The sequence below is a fragment of the Colias philodice genome, chromosome 11 (genome assembly GCF_061535455.1).
Source record: "Colias philodice isolate Cphi_HAF_F1 chromosome 11, ilColPhil1 Martin Lab GWU primary, whole genome shotgun sequence".
In the NCBI taxonomy this organism is placed as follows: Eukaryota; Metazoa; Arthropoda; class Insecta; order Lepidoptera; family Pieridae; genus Colias; species Colias philodice.
In genome coordinates, this window is record NC_143096.1 from 6,988,623 (window position 1) to 7,006,844 (window position 18,222).

General features: G+C 32.0%; 1 protein-coding gene across 1 annotated transcript in view; it reads left to right on the top strand.

The window, feature by feature from the left end:
- Positions 1-2,778: 2,778 nt before the first annotated feature.
- The window catches only part of LOC149484707 (uncharacterized), a 31,455-nt gene continuing 16,011 nt past the window's right edge, over positions 2,779-18,222 (top strand). Inside the window, exons 1-2 of the mRNA XM_089700894.1 lie at positions 2,779-3,090; positions 12,627-12,852. Coding sequence (XP_089557020.1) covers positions 12,783-12,852 — 70 coding nt within the window. The 5' untranslated portion in view covers positions 2,779-3,090; positions 12,627-12,782. The remainder of the gene's footprint in view (positions 3,091-12,626; positions 12,853-18,222) is intronic.

Below are 18,222 nucleotides of genomic sequence, written 5' to 3' on the forward strand. Positions count from 1 at the left end.
GTGGGTAACTCTGATTGTCTTCTAAATTTTCATCTAAACACGGAAATGAGAAAAGGTAACATTTAGATCCCCTTGTATTGCAGATATAATGTACGCTATCACCATTTTGTGGCGAAACATATCGTAAACATACAAGCCTTACCATAATTTTAGAAGATCGTTTCGTGAATTATATGTGATCATTAATTTACGAAGGTAGTTAATTATATCGACTTGTTAGTTACACAGTAGCGGATTTTTGTAAATAATTGAAATGATTAGGTATATTGGAATTTACAAAGCCCACTTATTATTTAACAATGCTACCTAGTTTGTTTTTGACCTTCATTACGATTTCATTAATACTTATTGATGTGACTTTACATGAATATTTTATGGATATGTTGTCACACTTCTCCGTTAATATCTACTCTATAACTATAATTGTGGAGCTTAAAAATGTTGCTTTAATCATATTTATAAAAGAAAATTAAAATATGTCATGATTTTAAAATCCTTGTAGTTATTTGAAAATGTTTTCATCCATTTTACTATTTGTTGCTTCATTTACTTGTTTGTAAACATTATTCTCCGTCGTGTTTACATAAATATTAAATATATTCATGTAATAAGCATTTCGCGTACATAAGCTAAACATTTATTACCATAATATAATGTTCATATCACTGACAGAAAGCTCATACGTGCGTGCAATAGCGGGTCTGGGAAAATCACGAGTAAAACGATAAATTGCGCGCATCAGAAAGATAACTAACTCATTTGCACCGCGTGTTGGAAACATTCTGTAGAAATACGTAAATAAAATAACATATCTGTATTTATGTTATCTATTTATTTACATTTCTATTAGCTGCGCTTCTAAAGTTCAGGTCGTATAACTAAATATGAACATGATGATTATTAATTCGTAGTGTAGAGTAAAGAAAAGAGAAAATTGTCCTAATTTCGTTTAGTCTGAGTGAACGTCATAATACGACGTAAACAAAATTATGATCTAGTTGATATGGAAATAAAATTCCAGTAAACGACACAAAGTACAAAATATTCCAAGTTTGTCCTTGAGGAAGTTATCACCAATAGGTGCCTACCCAATTTCCCCGCGACGATACGGCCACTGTCACATTCATCGCCAACTTATTATACCATCGCCCATAGGAAAGTAATATTCCATTTCGTTATTAGTCTTTGAATACGCATTTCCTTGGATATTAAATGACGAATCATTTTTCGCAGGGCGCTTGCAAATAATATAATAAATTTGTGACGAATATATATAGTACTAGCGGTCCGCCCCGGCTTCGCCCGTGGTACATATTTACGTTTTCTCTACATAAAAACCATCCTCGTACTTCAAGGAATATAATAAAAAAAGAATTATCGAAATCGGTTCAGCCGTTCTCGAGTTATGCGCTTACCAACACATTTTGCGATTCATTTTTATATATAAGATTAGTACGAGCTATTTTATTGAATATTTCTTAAGATTGTATTGTTATGCAACTTTAGTGATACATGATTAATAAGTTTAAAAGTTACTTAGTGCGACTACTTAAAACCAACTGAATAAATAATTTTGACAGTGTGATTCTGTTGTTGACACAGCACAACTTTAAACTTTACTCTCCATTATAAGTTTATCTAGTTAGATCGTTATTTAAAGTGTTTTATTTTATATAATGTTAAAATATTATTTTGAAAATAATGAAATTATTTCGACCGTAACTAATCCGCATTACATTAAATTAAAATGAATGGTTTAACAATACGTAAATAATAATTGCTAAGTAAAACAAGATAAATAATGGCTGTATAATTAAGACTTTCGGGTGTTTGTGAATCCCAATGGAATACACCAAATATATCTGTATTATGTTACTTTACGTTACGGGTGTACGATTGTTAAAGTGCCGCTTGAAATGATAATATTTGGTTCAATGAAAAAGAAAATCACGTTTGATTCGACGTGTTTCCTCGTAAAATATTTTCCGTGAGGTATTTAATAGCTCTGAGGCAAATGTAACCTAATGAATCCCTGCCTATTCATGAAATTGAAACAATTACTTGGGCATGGGTTATCTTATAAGAAATTCATAAATATTCATTGATTCGAAGGGAAGTGGAAAGAAAGTACCTACCTATTTGCGTTTGGCTTAAGCCGCTCTGATATGATTTTCATGCAAAACGTAGTACCTATATTATTGTGACTAAACATCTTCTTAATTACATTTTTTACACAGATGTATAAAATTGCCGCAGAAATAAAATTTTAATACCGTTTCTCAATAAAAAAAGTATAGGTAAACTGCACATTGCATACATAATGTTTATCGCGATTCTCTTGAGCGTAAGAACATATTTTTATTCTTTATTTCTATTTTTTACAGTATTTACAAAACTAGTGGTAGGTACGTAACTATTTAGTAATCTGTTGTTGTATTATAAAAGCACATAAAAGTTTCCAGATTATTTAATTGACCAAGACAAACTTAAAGGCCAACAACGCTTAAACGACTCTATTATAGAAATTAACAATTAAGATTACATAAGTAGGCTACAAGTGCTTAAACTTCGGGACCCTCAGCTTGCATACTCGTCGCCTGAAATGACATAAATCTAAGTTAAAAGTTAATTTTGTCAATCCGGATAATTCCTCAAGGTTTAATCAGACTAAGTTGGGGATAATTAATGTTCACTAAGGCCACACAATTTAGGAAAGCTTCGGCTTAGCTGGCTACGGTAGCGGAGTTCGCAGCGTCCGGGCGGGCGGCGGCACGGAGGCCGCGGCGCGCGGCGCGGTGCGCGCGGGAGGCGGCCAGCCAGTGCCGTAAGAGAGACCGACTGCGCTGAACGAATTTCAGCCGCGGCCGCGATTCACGCTCCCTTCGACTTTGTCAATCGCCTGTCGAAAAGCCAATCGCGTAAATGACCTCGCTTTTAATTAGTAATTACACATACTACGACACTCGACGACTTTGAAGTGGAACATTTGTGTTTGATTACACTCAGTTTTATAGGAGTTTGCAAACTTTTGTTTGATAATTGACAAGTTTTAATGAATGAGTTTAAAAATATAAATTTCTCTCTAGATGGGTAAGTGAGCATTTAATTTAATTCATTTTTACTTATTCAAAATACTGAAGTAGAGTATGAGTGTTTATAAAAAGAATGACGTTATTTTTTTTAGTTTGCATTTTAAAGTGCTTGTTAATTTACAATTTTCTTAATTCTTTTTTATCAATATTATTATTTCACATCGATGCACGATGAGTTTCTTAAATACCTATATAGAGTTATCATTAAATCTTAAATTAATAATAATAATGATTATTCTAATTATTTCCAATTCAATTTATATGTAAAAAAATATATGTTATTTGTTTACGTTGTGATGTACCTATTTGTCTTTGTAGTTGTAAGCTTAACGTGCTAATGTATTTTTATATTCTGCGCACGGTTTTTATGTAAATATTTTTTCATTTTATTAATACCTCAAGACTGCGACAACACCAAGTTGATTAAAAAACAGTGTGGAAGGACTTTAGTATAATTACTTTTTTTTTGGGGGTTGAGGGGGAGGGGAGGGGAGGGGAGGGGGATTATATATCCCCCCCTGAAGGGGGGAAGTTGCGGAAATACATAGTTTTCGAGTTTTTTTTTTTTTGTAAAATGTGTTTTTGAGGTTAGGAATACTATTAATTTTCTAACCATACCCATTCGTATGTGTTCAATTGTGCTAGGTTTTCTACCTAGTACCAGCCCAGTATAAAATACATACAAACGAGCAGTCGACGTCGACTGCTCTCATGTCAACCTAACACTACGACTCGTGATCCCCGAATTTCATTATTTTGAGGTGTCTAATCGATAGCGGGTAGTGAATTTTCATAATAAACTGCTTTTCTTTTTCTACGAAAATGCGTATTTTTGTGAAAATCGAGAATGAAAATTATTTTGAGAATCGCCCTTAAGTCGCTTCTGGCACTCGCCGGCCGCTGCCGCGGCACGCTCGCTTCGCTCGCTCGGCTCGTGCGGCAGTTCAAGAGTTAACCTAAAGGTAGCATTCGGATCTGGGCGGTCGCGACCCGGCAGCCGCTGCCCCGCAGCCGCGACCGTGGTCGCGCCGTACCGCTTCGTAGGGAATTGTATGCGATAGTGTCCGACGCAAGCGACCGAGCCGCGCGGCCGAGGGGCGCGACCTGCTCGCGATTTTGGCAGCGCCGCCGGACCGCTCCGGGAGCAGTACGGTCGCGCTGCTGGCGACGTTTACCGATGAAAACGACGAGTTTTTAGTTGAATTAATTGCTAAAAATCCACCACTTTACGATCCTCGACTCAAAACCTATAAGGATAATGTTATGATAAAATAAATCGATTTTATTCCTCTTTGATGATAGTAAGACCAACATTATTTGATCATACTCTTCTTCGTCCTCTATCAGTCTCTTCAGGAGTTCTCGCTTTCGTATATTTGACTATTATTTTGACTGAGTGCTGTTTGACTACCGCGCGTGGCAGTCGCTGCCCGGGTCGCGGACGCTGTTATCCGTAAGCTTCTGGCAGCGCCGCACAGCAGCGACAATGCAGGGCCGCGGCTGCCAGGTCGCGACCGCCCAGATCCGAATGCTACCTTAACACGCTCGTCGCTTCGCTCCTCGCTACCTATTTGAATATTAAGGATAAAAGTTTTATAGTTTTTAACCTACGTAGTTTTTTTTGTTTGAGTGGGAATCACCCTAAAGTCGCTTTTGGCACTCGCCACACAAAATGGGCTCACGTTTCGTTATTGCATAAATTTTTTTTTAGATTTGATATTTACCGTATTAGATTTGTAAAGTAAAATATACATATTTATATCATATTTTTGATTTAATACATAATTGTTTAATTTGCGCTTTTATATTAACCGTAAAAACACATATTTTATTAAAGGAATCAGTCATTAATTACAGTGAACGAAACGTCAGCTGTCAAAAACGTCGTAATTAATAACCAAATTTTCTGAATTTCAAAAAATTATATCTTGAAAAGTAATGGTTTCCGCAAGTTGAAACTTTACAAAATTAATTAACAAACTTAGAACTATAACTAAAAAAAAAATCAACGCTCTAGCGAAACGTAAACGTACTAAAGACGAGCCAACAGTTTTATTTTAATTATTACTTGTTCTTCTAGGCAGGCACGCTATTTAATTTACGAAGATGTGATTTAAAATGTACTTAAAGTATGTAGGTAATAGAAATCACTAAAAAGCCATTTAGTAAAGCCAGTAATTAAATAAGTCTCTTAGTGCCCACAATAACGATATTAACAAACTACAAATGAATTACATACATTTGTAGTAATATTCTATTACCAAACTTTGGAAGCAATAAAAAATCTATCGATTAATTTTTGTTTTCAAGTTGGTTATCGATGCTATAAAATATAAATAGTAGCAAACAGGACATTCAAATAACATTTTTGCTAACAAAAAGACGCGATAAAAATGAAATCAGCAAAATAAGCTTTTACGATTTATCTCCTTTTAATATTCTTTAGATTGACAAAAAATAATTTTCAATTAACCGATTCAATCAACTCGGTTAAAATTTAGGTTTCAAACAATAATAAATTATTCGTGGATTTAAAATTTGCCGATTACTTTTCCGGGGCAACGATTTGTTCAAAAGTTAACAAAGATTCAAGTCAAGATTGTAATTGGAAAATGGGTTCTTTTTCTTATACTCTCAATAATTCAACAATCAATAAATAATTTTACTGTTTATTGTTTTATGCTTTATATTGAGTTTATTTTCAGACGGTAACTCCTAGAGAGCAACCGAGTCATGTCTCTAGGGGCCTGGTTAGAAGGCAGTACAGTTGAATAAAAACAATATTGATAGTACAAATTGATTTCGTTAAAATGTTCTGCCATTCTCTCTGATACCGCTAGGGCGTTTTTTATTGTTCAATACTATTGTTTGTGGCACAGATGTGCCACATACACTAGACTTTCGTACCAACGTGTCTATTGACAAATCCAGTAAAAAATTGCTATACTAGAAAGTAATAAAAAAATTTGTTTCCTGTATTGCAACAAAACCTGTTTATAAGTTGATTTGGGTTTATTTAGCTACTTTTACAGTATGAGCTAATATATGATCAGTGTATATTATTATGAATTTATAAAGAATACACATTGATTCTCCTAAAAAATCAGCTCTTTCCTCTAAATATTAAAGGGCTTCTGATCCGAAATAAATGTTGTAGTTTTTGTCCGTTTGCCTATTTATGCAAATAGGCTTCGCGCAAAACACGCGTAGGTATATGGCGGGTCGATAGTAAAATGTTTGATATGTGAACCCAATTTTATTCTCCTGACTGTCCGCTCCGATATCGAATATCAGCGATTTTTCAGTAACACCGCAACCTGTTCACGACGTTATCGTCATAATGTGGTCATAATCAACATTACCGATATCGAATCGGATAATGTGGAAACGATCTTAATAGTTTTGCAATTTATTGCCATCCCCTGCTGGAATAATATCAATTCAGCATAGGGCTCAATCCATTTATGGGAGTACCTAGTAAGTCTTGATAATAGGGCCATAAAATACAGTCGAAAACACGACGCAGGAGATTTTCTGCATTCCGTTATTAATTTATGAAAGTTCAAAGTCTTGTATGATATGCCCTTTTGCCTTTTGGATAGTAAGAGATCCTACGTTTAATCTCTGTCGGGGATTTAAACTAGGAACTCTCGGTTCTAAGATCATACGTAAATCATTAGAGCAACGGCAACGGGTCATTCCGAATTATACATATAATGTAGTAGATATACTAAATAATATCTATTATATTTTATTCGTAGTCCGTAGAATATAGAATTCGTAGAAATATAAGTGAATACGCTTAGGAAGTAATAAGTAGATGGATAAAATATATATCTATGTTTTAAATATTTATGTAAAAAATTGCTTACATTTACTTATCAATTCGATATAAGATAGTTGAAAGAACCCGAAATCAAGTACACGATTTATAAGTCCCCCTATTAATATTAAGAAACCCAACAGCTTGTTTGGATGTATCTGAAGATTTCACATACGAAACTACTGTGCACATTTGTTATTCAGGCATAATATGGGCTGAACGTATTGGCATTGCTTTTTACACGAATATCACGTGAGTGAAGTCGCGAGCTAAAGTGAAAGTTTTCTTAACCGTAGAACTTCGTACATTTGCGAGACAGTCTACATGATTGGTTTTCTACGGGGTATCTCTTACTTACAAAGTTACAAATTACTTTGATTTGAATTATAATAATAACATAATAAAGGTATTAACCGATAATTTTACACTATAATCCTAATATTGGCTTATCAGTAAAATTTTGTAGTTAACAGCGCTTATGCTTGTTTATTGTATGCAGAGAACGTAAATTAAATTTTATAAACGGTGACTACATTTTAATTTGAAACAATATTGTTGTTTTCTGAATTCTAAAATTATATTTTATTATAACAATATCAAAATATTATATTGAGTTATTATAAGGAATAATGAATTGCTATTTTTAAATACGACAATATTGATAGGGAAAAATGGAATTGTTATTTTTAAGTTAAATAATAAACATATTTTGGAAATGATTTTAGGAAACGGAGACTTTTTATCTTACGCGCATCAACGCTCCTAAAGATAAGGAAAATTCGTCCATTATCGTCATCAGACTGTAGCAATTATACGAGCGTATTTTTTATACTTTATCAAGACACTCAAGACTAGCCTTATATAAGAACTAGCTTCCGCCCACGACTTTGTACGTGCATCCCCGTTTTTCCCCGTTCCCGCAAGAATTTCGGGAAATCCTTTCTTAGCTGATGCCTACGTCCTAACATCTACCTGCATGCCAAATTTCAGCCCGATACGTCCAGTGGTTTGGGCTGTGCGTTGATAGATCACTATATCAGTCTAATAAATCTAATCAAAACTCTATATTGCGAGGTACAAATCACATAGAAATACAAATAAAATTAGCAAAACCTGATGTGTTGTGGCTAAATCAGCGATCTCTTGTAGACAACCTGATGGTCGAGAATACGCTGTAAATATTTCATAAAAAAGGGCAGAAGGTACTATGAAAAATACAGGAGAGGCGCCTAAATTCGTTGGGGCACTATCTGAAAAAGAAATGGTGATAAATGGAGGTGTAGGTGTGGAAACACGAACTTTATGCTATGTTTATGCTGTTAATATGTACTTTTTTATTTTTATTTTAAATATGTTTAGTTACTTCAAATAAAAATTAATCAAACATTGCTTAATCTTAATTATTTCTTGTGGACATCGATCGAATGGGATACGAAATTTTCCTTTTTTTCTTATAGCAACTTGATTGGTATTTTTTTAAACGCATACCGATCAAAATAGCCATTACGAAGTAGAAAAAAAAATATCTTCAGTGAAATTTCTACAATTTTATAAGCAATGTGAAAAACTGTATAAATGTAGCGTACAAAATTATATGTCAGTAGTAATATGATGGAAAAATAGGCTAACCAAAAGGGCCGAGTCTACTAAAATATGCATACACTTTGTGGTTAGAACACAATGGGGTACTTAAGGGGATTTGTATGTGCTCTGAAACTAGCATCAGTGCAAAAAATATAATGTTGGCAATAACATTGGCATAACTCGTCGTTCTGTATTATTGAGAAGAGTTTTTTAATACGCTAATTTAACCACGTATGGAAACATTAATAAAAAATCAATGAAGACCAAAGTAGATATTTTTATGTTATCGCTTAGCAAATAAAAAGGCTGCTCTGCCCATTAACGAAATGAAAGCTACATAAAACTTTGTAATAAATTTAAGTTCATAGCTTAAGTAAAATAGTACTGGAATTTTTTATTTAGACAAAAGAGCTACACTTGATTGTGCTCAGACGTGAGTATCTTGCTTGTAATACGAAATTTTCACCTTGCATGTACATTTATATTTTTTATTTGCTTTTTAATTTGAGTTCGCTATCGTGTAAGCCTTTGATGACGTAGTAACTAGTAAAAGTTGTTAGAATAGAAATTATTACCCGCGTATCTACTATTTCAAAATTACATAAATGTTAAGCAAATTGTGATACCTATATAATTTTTTTAAAGTAGAGTAAGCTCTTACATAATTTTTTGCTCTTGTAAATCTGTTCGATTATAAGAACAGTCAGACAATAGACTAATGTTATATTTAACGAACAGAAAAGTCTATCAGAACAAATGGAAAGAACATGAAGCTAAGTCAAATTTATTGTAGAGCTAAACTTTACAAGACAAACGATGTTGTTTATATGTATTTTTATACGTTGGTAAGACCTTTTAATAAATTAAAATTTCTTGGAAATGAGTTTCCAAATATGTATTTCTTATATTTCGTAGCGTAAATGTATAAAGAGAGAAATAAGCTACAAAATTTTATTTTAAAACAGGTAACATATTACTACTCGCTAAAATGATGAAGACATACCTATTTTGTTATATTTATTATATTATTTTTTATAATGAATGAACAAAAAGTTATTAATTATTATGATGACTTTTGTCAATAAAAACAATGGTATGACTATGGCAAAACTTTCGCTCTCTCTGAAGTGTTGACCACACTCGTATAGCATACATACACGCTCCATAGCTAGAACTTGTCTTAGTATATCGCAAATGTAACTATTTCGCGCTTGCGGTAGATCAACGAACAAAAGAAGACAACACAAAGAGCAATGGAACACATTTTGCTGAGCGCTTCGCACCGTGTCCCATATTTTTAATGAGATGATATGGCAGCCTCTATTTCCGTATGCTTTAACTGAAATTTGCACCAAAGTAAACAACGTTCTTTCTAAGATTTTTGAGCTAATAAACTAAAAGCGTTTTCCCCTTACGCCTGCCTTTCGTTATCTGTTATAAAATTTGTGGTCTGGTATTGAGCAGATTTAAACATGCACGTGGGAACAATACTAATATTATAAAGATGAAGTTTAAGTATTTTTTGAATTTATAAACTATGCGATCAATTGGAAAATTCCTTCTTATTGGTCCATTTACCGAGCAACGCTCTAAGACCTCACACTACGATCAATAGTTTAGAAAAAGTGAAAAATATTTATTTTGAGAGCAGACGTAGGTAGTATTGCGTGGGTCAATTAATGTAAAAATACTATACCAATTTATATAATCGGAGATTACGTAGATTTTCTACAGTGTCTTCAGAAATAGAAAAGTTTTTACGCTTATTAAAATAAACGGCTATTAAAAATGTACATTAAGTGTATTTTACCTGAAATCTTTTGTCATATCTGATAGATATTCAGAATTGTTTATATTATAGTAAATATGTATAATTGTGTTTTCGACACAAATGTAAATATTTTAAACATCGCTAACGAGGATGTCGTTTGTTCTCAGCCTATTTTTCCCTTTAGAAATACTACCAAACAGTTGTATATTTTAAAGAAACGGAGCTTAAAAGCGCATAATTATTATCTTGGAATTTTATATTTTTACAGTTTAAGACTATTTTTAGGCCGTCCTTTTATTTCAGACATTTCTGTTCGCAATAATTTATTTCGTTAAAGCGTTTATTATTATGTAAATTGGCCTCCTACATGAAAAATATTAAATTATAAAGATTAATAGGAGAGATTGCGTAAGCGAGAGTTGCTTACGCCTGAAGTTTCCGTAATTTGTTTAAAACAGTGTGAAAATAATGAGACAGCGTTTCTAGTCCATTTAATAATTCTATACAAAGGTTATTTCAGCCTTCAATATTCTTATAAAAAGAGCTTCTGTACTGTTTCACTATTACCAAATAGAACTGTTTTTGGTTTATATAATCCGATTTACAGAGAGATTTACGTTTTCGAAGTCCTTAGTGAGGTAAAATTATATTTAAAAGTGTGTTCTTATTTCTTTTATAGTTTTATAAAAATATAAGAAAAACCTTCCTATTTTAAAGTGAAACTTTTATTACATCGTCTCAAACTTTTTGGTCTGTGTAGCGCATGTCGCGTACGTATCGCGGCTGCCGAGTAGGTATCTACTCGGCAGCCGACCGTCACGCGACATGCGCTACACAAAGCAGTGTTCGGAACCGTTCGAACAGTTTCACTTTTACCGTGGTTTCATAAAACCACACAACATTTTTTCAGATATTGTTCTAAGAAACTTAAATTAATCAAATTAAAAACAACAAATATAGCGATAGTAAACTATAAAACTATACCTATAGCACCTTATTTTACACGTGGCAAGGTTATATTTCAATTAAACCAACAAAGAAATACTAATTTAATATACATAATATTAGAACAGATGAATTGTTTCCACGATTTATCGAAGGTTAATTGAAGGTATTCTCCTCGTGTTTTATTCGATATGATTCAATTATAATTTAAATTACTTAGATTGACGGCTTATAGGCATTGGTACGGGGTCGGTTCTATTGAAGGATTAAACGGTAGTCTGTGTCAATATGATAAGAGCTGGGAAAGGCCGTGGTCCATAAAATTCAAACAGAGAACAAAAGCGCGTCGAGATTGGTCAGATGCGATCGGCGCCATCTGGAACTCAGGACGCAACTCATCTCGCTTTCATCTCTGAAACTTTACAGTCCGGCTGTTGCAGTCCGAAGGATTGTTGTACAGAACAAAACATTTGGACCCTATTTATGTAAGCGTTGTGTTGGCTTATACATAAACATGAAGGCGTCTGTCGATCAAGGAGATAAATGCATTTGCATCTGTGAGAGACTCGATGAGAACAAATATTTATATTAGAGGATAAACAAAAACTAACCTAGATTGTATAGAACATTTTATTTAATGCTGTTAAAGTTATACATTATTTACTTCTAGTTCGAGTTTTGCAAAATATTTGTAGTTTGTTCATGTTTCGGACAATATTGGCTATAATGGCTACCCAATACATAGTTTGGTTTTGAGCTACTAATCAAGAATAAGTACAAATAAGAACCGATATAGACAATAAATAAAACAAACAAATATAATATTGTTCACCCCAAAACTAAATCCCTTCGTTATGCATTGCCCGTCACGCACTTTACCCTCTTTTTGTCAAAAGTTTCATGTTCATAATATCGGCCATTTATTTGATAACTTTTGGACCTATCTGTGAACTATTGGACACAATGTGGAATACGTTTACAACTCACAATAGGGTGTTATTTATTACAAAAGAACGATTGGAAAAACTTTTCATAACTTTCGGAAAAAACTTGAATTGTGGTTACAAAAACTTTTCCTGTCGGAATACTTATGAGACTTGCACAAAGAGAGTATTTGCAAGGATTTTGTTTTAGAATTATTAAAAGTGTTTTACAAAGCTTATTATTTTCATTGAAGGTACTTATTCGTTGTTAACATCAATAAAAGTTAGGATTTGATTTTGAGTTTAATCTATAAGAATATTTAATTAAAACTGTATATATCAAAGGTAGATTATATACATTATATTGAACTAGTGCTCTTCTAAAGTGTAGGTAATATATTTTAAAATTATTGTTTCATATTGCTTTCTTTGTTATTTATAAAATAAGCACTTGACACGTTATTATTTACAATATTCTTTACTTTCAGGTAAACCATCGAGGGATTAACATAATAGGATGTACGTGTGTGAGTGGCGAACTATTGCAGTTAAAGTGCTTGATACATAGATGGGATTATAGCATCGACGGTAAAGAAGTGATTGTGCTATATGAGACGTTTAGCGCGTATCGGATAACAGGTGGCATGGAGGTTATGCTGTCAACGGGAGGCCGCATTTTCGTGGCCTTCCTTGCTACGGCCTTCTGGGGAATGGGTGAGCAATTTATATTTTATATTGTACAGTTCAAGTTTAAGTTTTGATTTTATATAACCTTTTAAATAATATCTTTTATCTATTTATTAGTATTATCCAATGTATAACAATGTTTGGTTAATTTTGAAGTTGCGGAAAAAGATGGTATGTTTGGGTGTAACGCCAATTAGTCATAATATCAGAAAATTCGCATGCATATAAATACCTCATCATACATTTTATTAACGTTCAACAAAAAGCAAAATAAAAATAATGTAAGTACATAATATCATGTATCGGGATAATAACGAATTGCGCGTAAAATATATGGATTGTTAAATTTAAAATACACACACTCAAATAAGATAATATGCTCAATAAAATACGTAATATGAGGAGCACATGAATATACAGGGAGTTTCAGGTCTCGTTGTAATAAAATACAGTGAATGGAATCAATTTAAGGTTTGTGGATAAATCCGTGTTATGAATGGGCAGAGCGCGATGAAAACGTCAATTAAACCGTGTTTAGAAATTAATTGTTTTATTACCAACAGAAAACTAATTTATATTCAACAAATACAGCCACAATTTGTTAGGCGAAATCTGGTTTAAATATTAATCAGCGTAATCCTTTTCTATAGCCCATCTTTTCTTTCTACCACGATTTTATATTATGTTATTAAAAGTGAATGATTCGAGCTGATTATGTGGGCTTTTAGTGTAATAAGGGTTTTAATCATTTTTTACGCATAAAGTTCCCATAGGTATGAGAGACCTGTAAATGGTGAACAATAAACGTAAAAATCTGATGAAGAATCCTGAAATCAACAAAGTGTGAGAATTAATCTCAAATCTAAATTGCAAAAATGTATGTGGTCTGCATATTTCTGCATAAACTTGTTCACAATGGTAAATAGAATACAATACATAATATGAAATAAACGAATGCGAAATTTACGTTGAAGTTTAATGTGGTTTTGTATGGATTTCGTATGCGGTTTTCAAAGAGTAATTAATAAACGATGTTTACGTTACAAAGACACTGGGCTATAAATTCAAAATGTTTCATTAACATCGCAATGCGCATTAAGATTTTATATAAACTCATTTCGAAATTCCAGCTTTTGCATAGACAATGTCACAAATGAGCAAACCCCGTCGAAAATAATGAAACGAGACGAAATATCCTCACAATTGGACGAAAGATCTCATTTTCTAGACACTGACATGCAAGACAGAGGACTGTATAATGAAACAAAGATTAAATAACCCTGTCTGCGCAAGGTTACGTGGAGTCAAACACTTTTATGTCTAGTACTTATAGTAAGGTTTTCTCTATTCTAAGTGTTTCAGAGCGAAATTTAGATTTGAAAATCTTCGCAATTATTTCTATTACAAATTCTTAAGATGCGAAGATACAGGGAGGTGAGAATATTATCTATGGTGAGAATATAAGGTGAGAATAGTATAGGTTTAGAAGAGGTACGAATATGGCTTCTATACGGTAGTCATAAATAGTAAAACAAAACCGCGCGTTTGACGCAATAGTTAGTAACCTTTTAGTAACCCAGACTTTTATCATTTTTTTCATTTAGTGAGTTCCACATACAGTTTTAAGTTTATGTATTTTCAAAACCATGTATATTTATTTAATCAGAGGTTTAATGGCAACTTTTAATAATTATAAATATAAAGACGCATTGACGAACCACAAGTAAATAAATGCATTATGTTTATGTACATAGTTAATGTACTAATGTACCTACATAGTTTAGACGACGCGGTTTGCGCAGTGGTAAAGTAACTGCCTACTGAGCCGACGGTCCCGGGTTCGATCCCCGGTCAGGGCAAATATTTGTGTGATGAACTCAATTATTTGTTCTTGGGTCTGGGTGTTATCTATATATGTATTTATTAAATATTATATTTATCGTCGCCTAGTACCCACAACACAAGCCTTAATTGAGCTTACTGTGGGACTAGGTCGATTTGTGTAATAATGTCCTATATTATTTATTTATTTATTTATTTATTTAATGAGTAGTAACAATGTCCTGATCCCAATGCTTGATATTTTTCCATCATATTTTATAATAAAACGATTTTAGATATCAATAGTAAGCTAACAGCAGTAGGGTGAAGGAGAAACAACCCACCGACAGAATTGATATCATATCACAGATCTAGTAAATTGGTTAGGTATAAGAAATAGCAACTCGCTCACGATGTTTTCCTTTAATTTTCTGAGAATTGTGGATAATAAGTCGCTTTTGCATTCTCAACCCATCTCGAATCTCGACCCTTTGGCTTACAAAAATAATGAAGGGAATGTTTAAATGGTTGTTCCGAATGTATATTCAATTTTTCTTCTTTAATAATATTATGAAAATGTTTACAACTAATATAACAAGTTGTTTTGAAATGACTACTTGCACTCGAAATAAATTCAACTCTCTGGCTTGATCATTAAAGATCAGAGCTACGAGAGCTTTCATATAAATTATGGTTTTTGAATTAAATGCAAAGTCGTAAAACAGACGTAATATTATAGTGAAAGAATTATAACGATCAATTTAATAATGGCGCCGCGTGTTAGTGACATGTAAATATAGTTAAGTATTAGAAGTAAGTAAGTCACAAGACTTTAAAACCACACAATATAAGCGACACATTCTTCACCAAGTCATTTGTTTACTAAATTTTCTCATTAAATAGTTGTGTGATAGTTCTGAGAACAATATTAAATTTATCGTTGTTGTTATTATAAAACTCAATAATTAAATCTTAGCTCGCTAATATCACAACCACCATTCAATATAATGTTAAAGTTATTGTTTTCACCTTTTTCTTTTCATTTTCCATTGATATTATTGAAATGAAAAGCGCAATAATTTTAATCTCATATCATATTTCATAAAATAACTCAAATGTTAAAACCGATTAAATATTTTAATTGTACCTCACGTCAATATTGCCGAAGTATCTCTTACGTTATACTCAAAAAGATTTATTTTAACATTACTTTTTTATTTGAAAGAAGTTTCCTTTAAATGTTTATTACAAAACGACATTGCAGTACTCTACACGCTGACCCCTATGTAGCTATAAAGCTTAACCGGCGCTAAAGAGATATCTAACGATAAAAAAAGATGGCCAGCGTCTATCTTGAAACAAATGACGTAATATTTGTCTCGCTTACAGTCGTTACGTTGACATTTGTCCCGCTCATAGGCAGGAAACTAGCAATTTCTCCTCTTAAGTGGCAATTGTTATAAACTCGTCCATTCATTTAAGTGCTCAGTATATTTACAGAAAATTATAGCTTTATTACTTAGCCTACTGATATTTAAAAAAAAAAACACTCTTATCTTTCTAATATCGGCATGATAAGATGCAATACTTAATAATTTCAATTGATACATCACGCAAAAAACGTAGCTATAAGACGAATATATATCCAGGAAAAGTCGGATTTGATAGTTCCAAATTCCAGCTTATCCCGAATAGTCCAGGAGGAATCGGCGCATGAGTACCGAAAACTATTCCACCTCAATTTTTTTACGTGATCCTCTTCAAATTGCCCTACTGATGATATAAATGCATGTTGCCATGGGGCAACCCGGTGCCATATTGTTTAAACCGAAATTGTTTAAACAATTGCAAGGAATTGTTATTTTTCAACCGGACAAATTTTTTTTATATTTTTTATCGAAATACCAATAAAAAAGGTCCAATTACTTTTCACGATAAAGTTAATATTTTCAAAGATATGAATTTTTTAAGGTTTGAAAAATCTCAAATTTGGGTACTTTCGACCCATGAAAAATATATTTAAAAAAAAAATAATATATAAGTAATATTTTTTTTTCAATTCTCTATACAATAGTTAATAATATTGTTAATAGAGATTTAAGAAAATTTCATTGTTTATATCTGTTTTTTAATTGTTAACTTCGCGCGCTCACAAGTACGCGCCGCTTACCTTTAAGTATCGCCGTCTCTCTCTTACTCATGCGCTGCATCGGCCTCTCTGTGTCTTGAATCATTATTTATCATTTATCTTAAAAACTATCAACTTTATCAAGATTTTTAAAGAGAGCAATCTTATTAATAATTAAATTGTCTACAATTTGTTTCTTTTTTTCTGAAATCAATTTTTTTAAAGTTATTTAAGCATAAATTGAAACATGTAATTAAAATTACTTTTTTATCAGTTTATATTACTTTTTTGTTATTATCATAAGTAATTTTTGCATTTATCTCAACAATAATAAGATATAATAGTATTTGAACATTTTTTGAAATCACAATTATTTATAAATAATAAAATTATATTGGGTACGCACTTGGATGTTTAGAAAAAACATTCAAATAAATTGAAAAAAAATAAAATAAAAACTAATTTTATAAATATATATATCATGGTGTGTGTATGATTGTGTCTAAGTAAGAAAAAGATTCTTTTCTTTGTTTTTTATTTTCTCAAGGTTACTCTTTGTATTAAACCGCAAGATGTTTGTTTGTTCTTGTGACAAAATTATTGATTATATATAACATTTAAAATAAAAATACAAGTTAGTGCATGTCGATTCTCAACTGATCATTCTTTTGTTTTTTATTCATCGTTATTCAGTCTTTTTTATTTCGTTCAAGACTTAAGATTGTTAAATGTTGTTGCACCCATTACAGTGATTTCGTGTGTTATTAACATTTTTAGATGGATATATTTTTAGTTTTTGTGATTTTTCGTTACAATAATATTATATATTAAAAAATAACTTTAAAAAAATTGATTTCAGAAAAAAATATATAAGAAACAAATTGTAGACAATTTAATTATTAATAAGATTGCTCTCTTTAGAAATCTTGATAAAGTTGATAGTTTTTAAGATAAATGATAAATAATGATTCAAGACACAGAGGCCGATGCAGCGCATGAGTAAGAGAGAGACGGCGATACTTAAAGGTAAGCGGCGCGTACTTGTGAGCGCGCGAAGTTAACAATTAAAAAACAGATATAAACAATGAAATTTTCTTAAATCTCTATTAACAATATTATTAACTATTGTATAGAGAATTGAAAAAAAAATATTACTTATATATTATTTTTTTTTTAAATATATTTTTCATGGGTCGAAAGTACCCAAATTTGAGATTTTTCAAACCTTAAAAAATTCATATCTTTGAAAATATTAACTTTATCGTGAAAAGTAATTGGACCTTTTTTATTGGTATTTCGATAAAAAATATAAAAAAAATTTGTCCGGTTGAAAAATAACAATTCCTTGCAATTGTTTAAACAATTTCGGTTTAAACAATATGGCACCGGGTTGCCCCATGGCAACATGCATTTATATCATCAGTAGGGCAATTTGAAGAGGATCACGT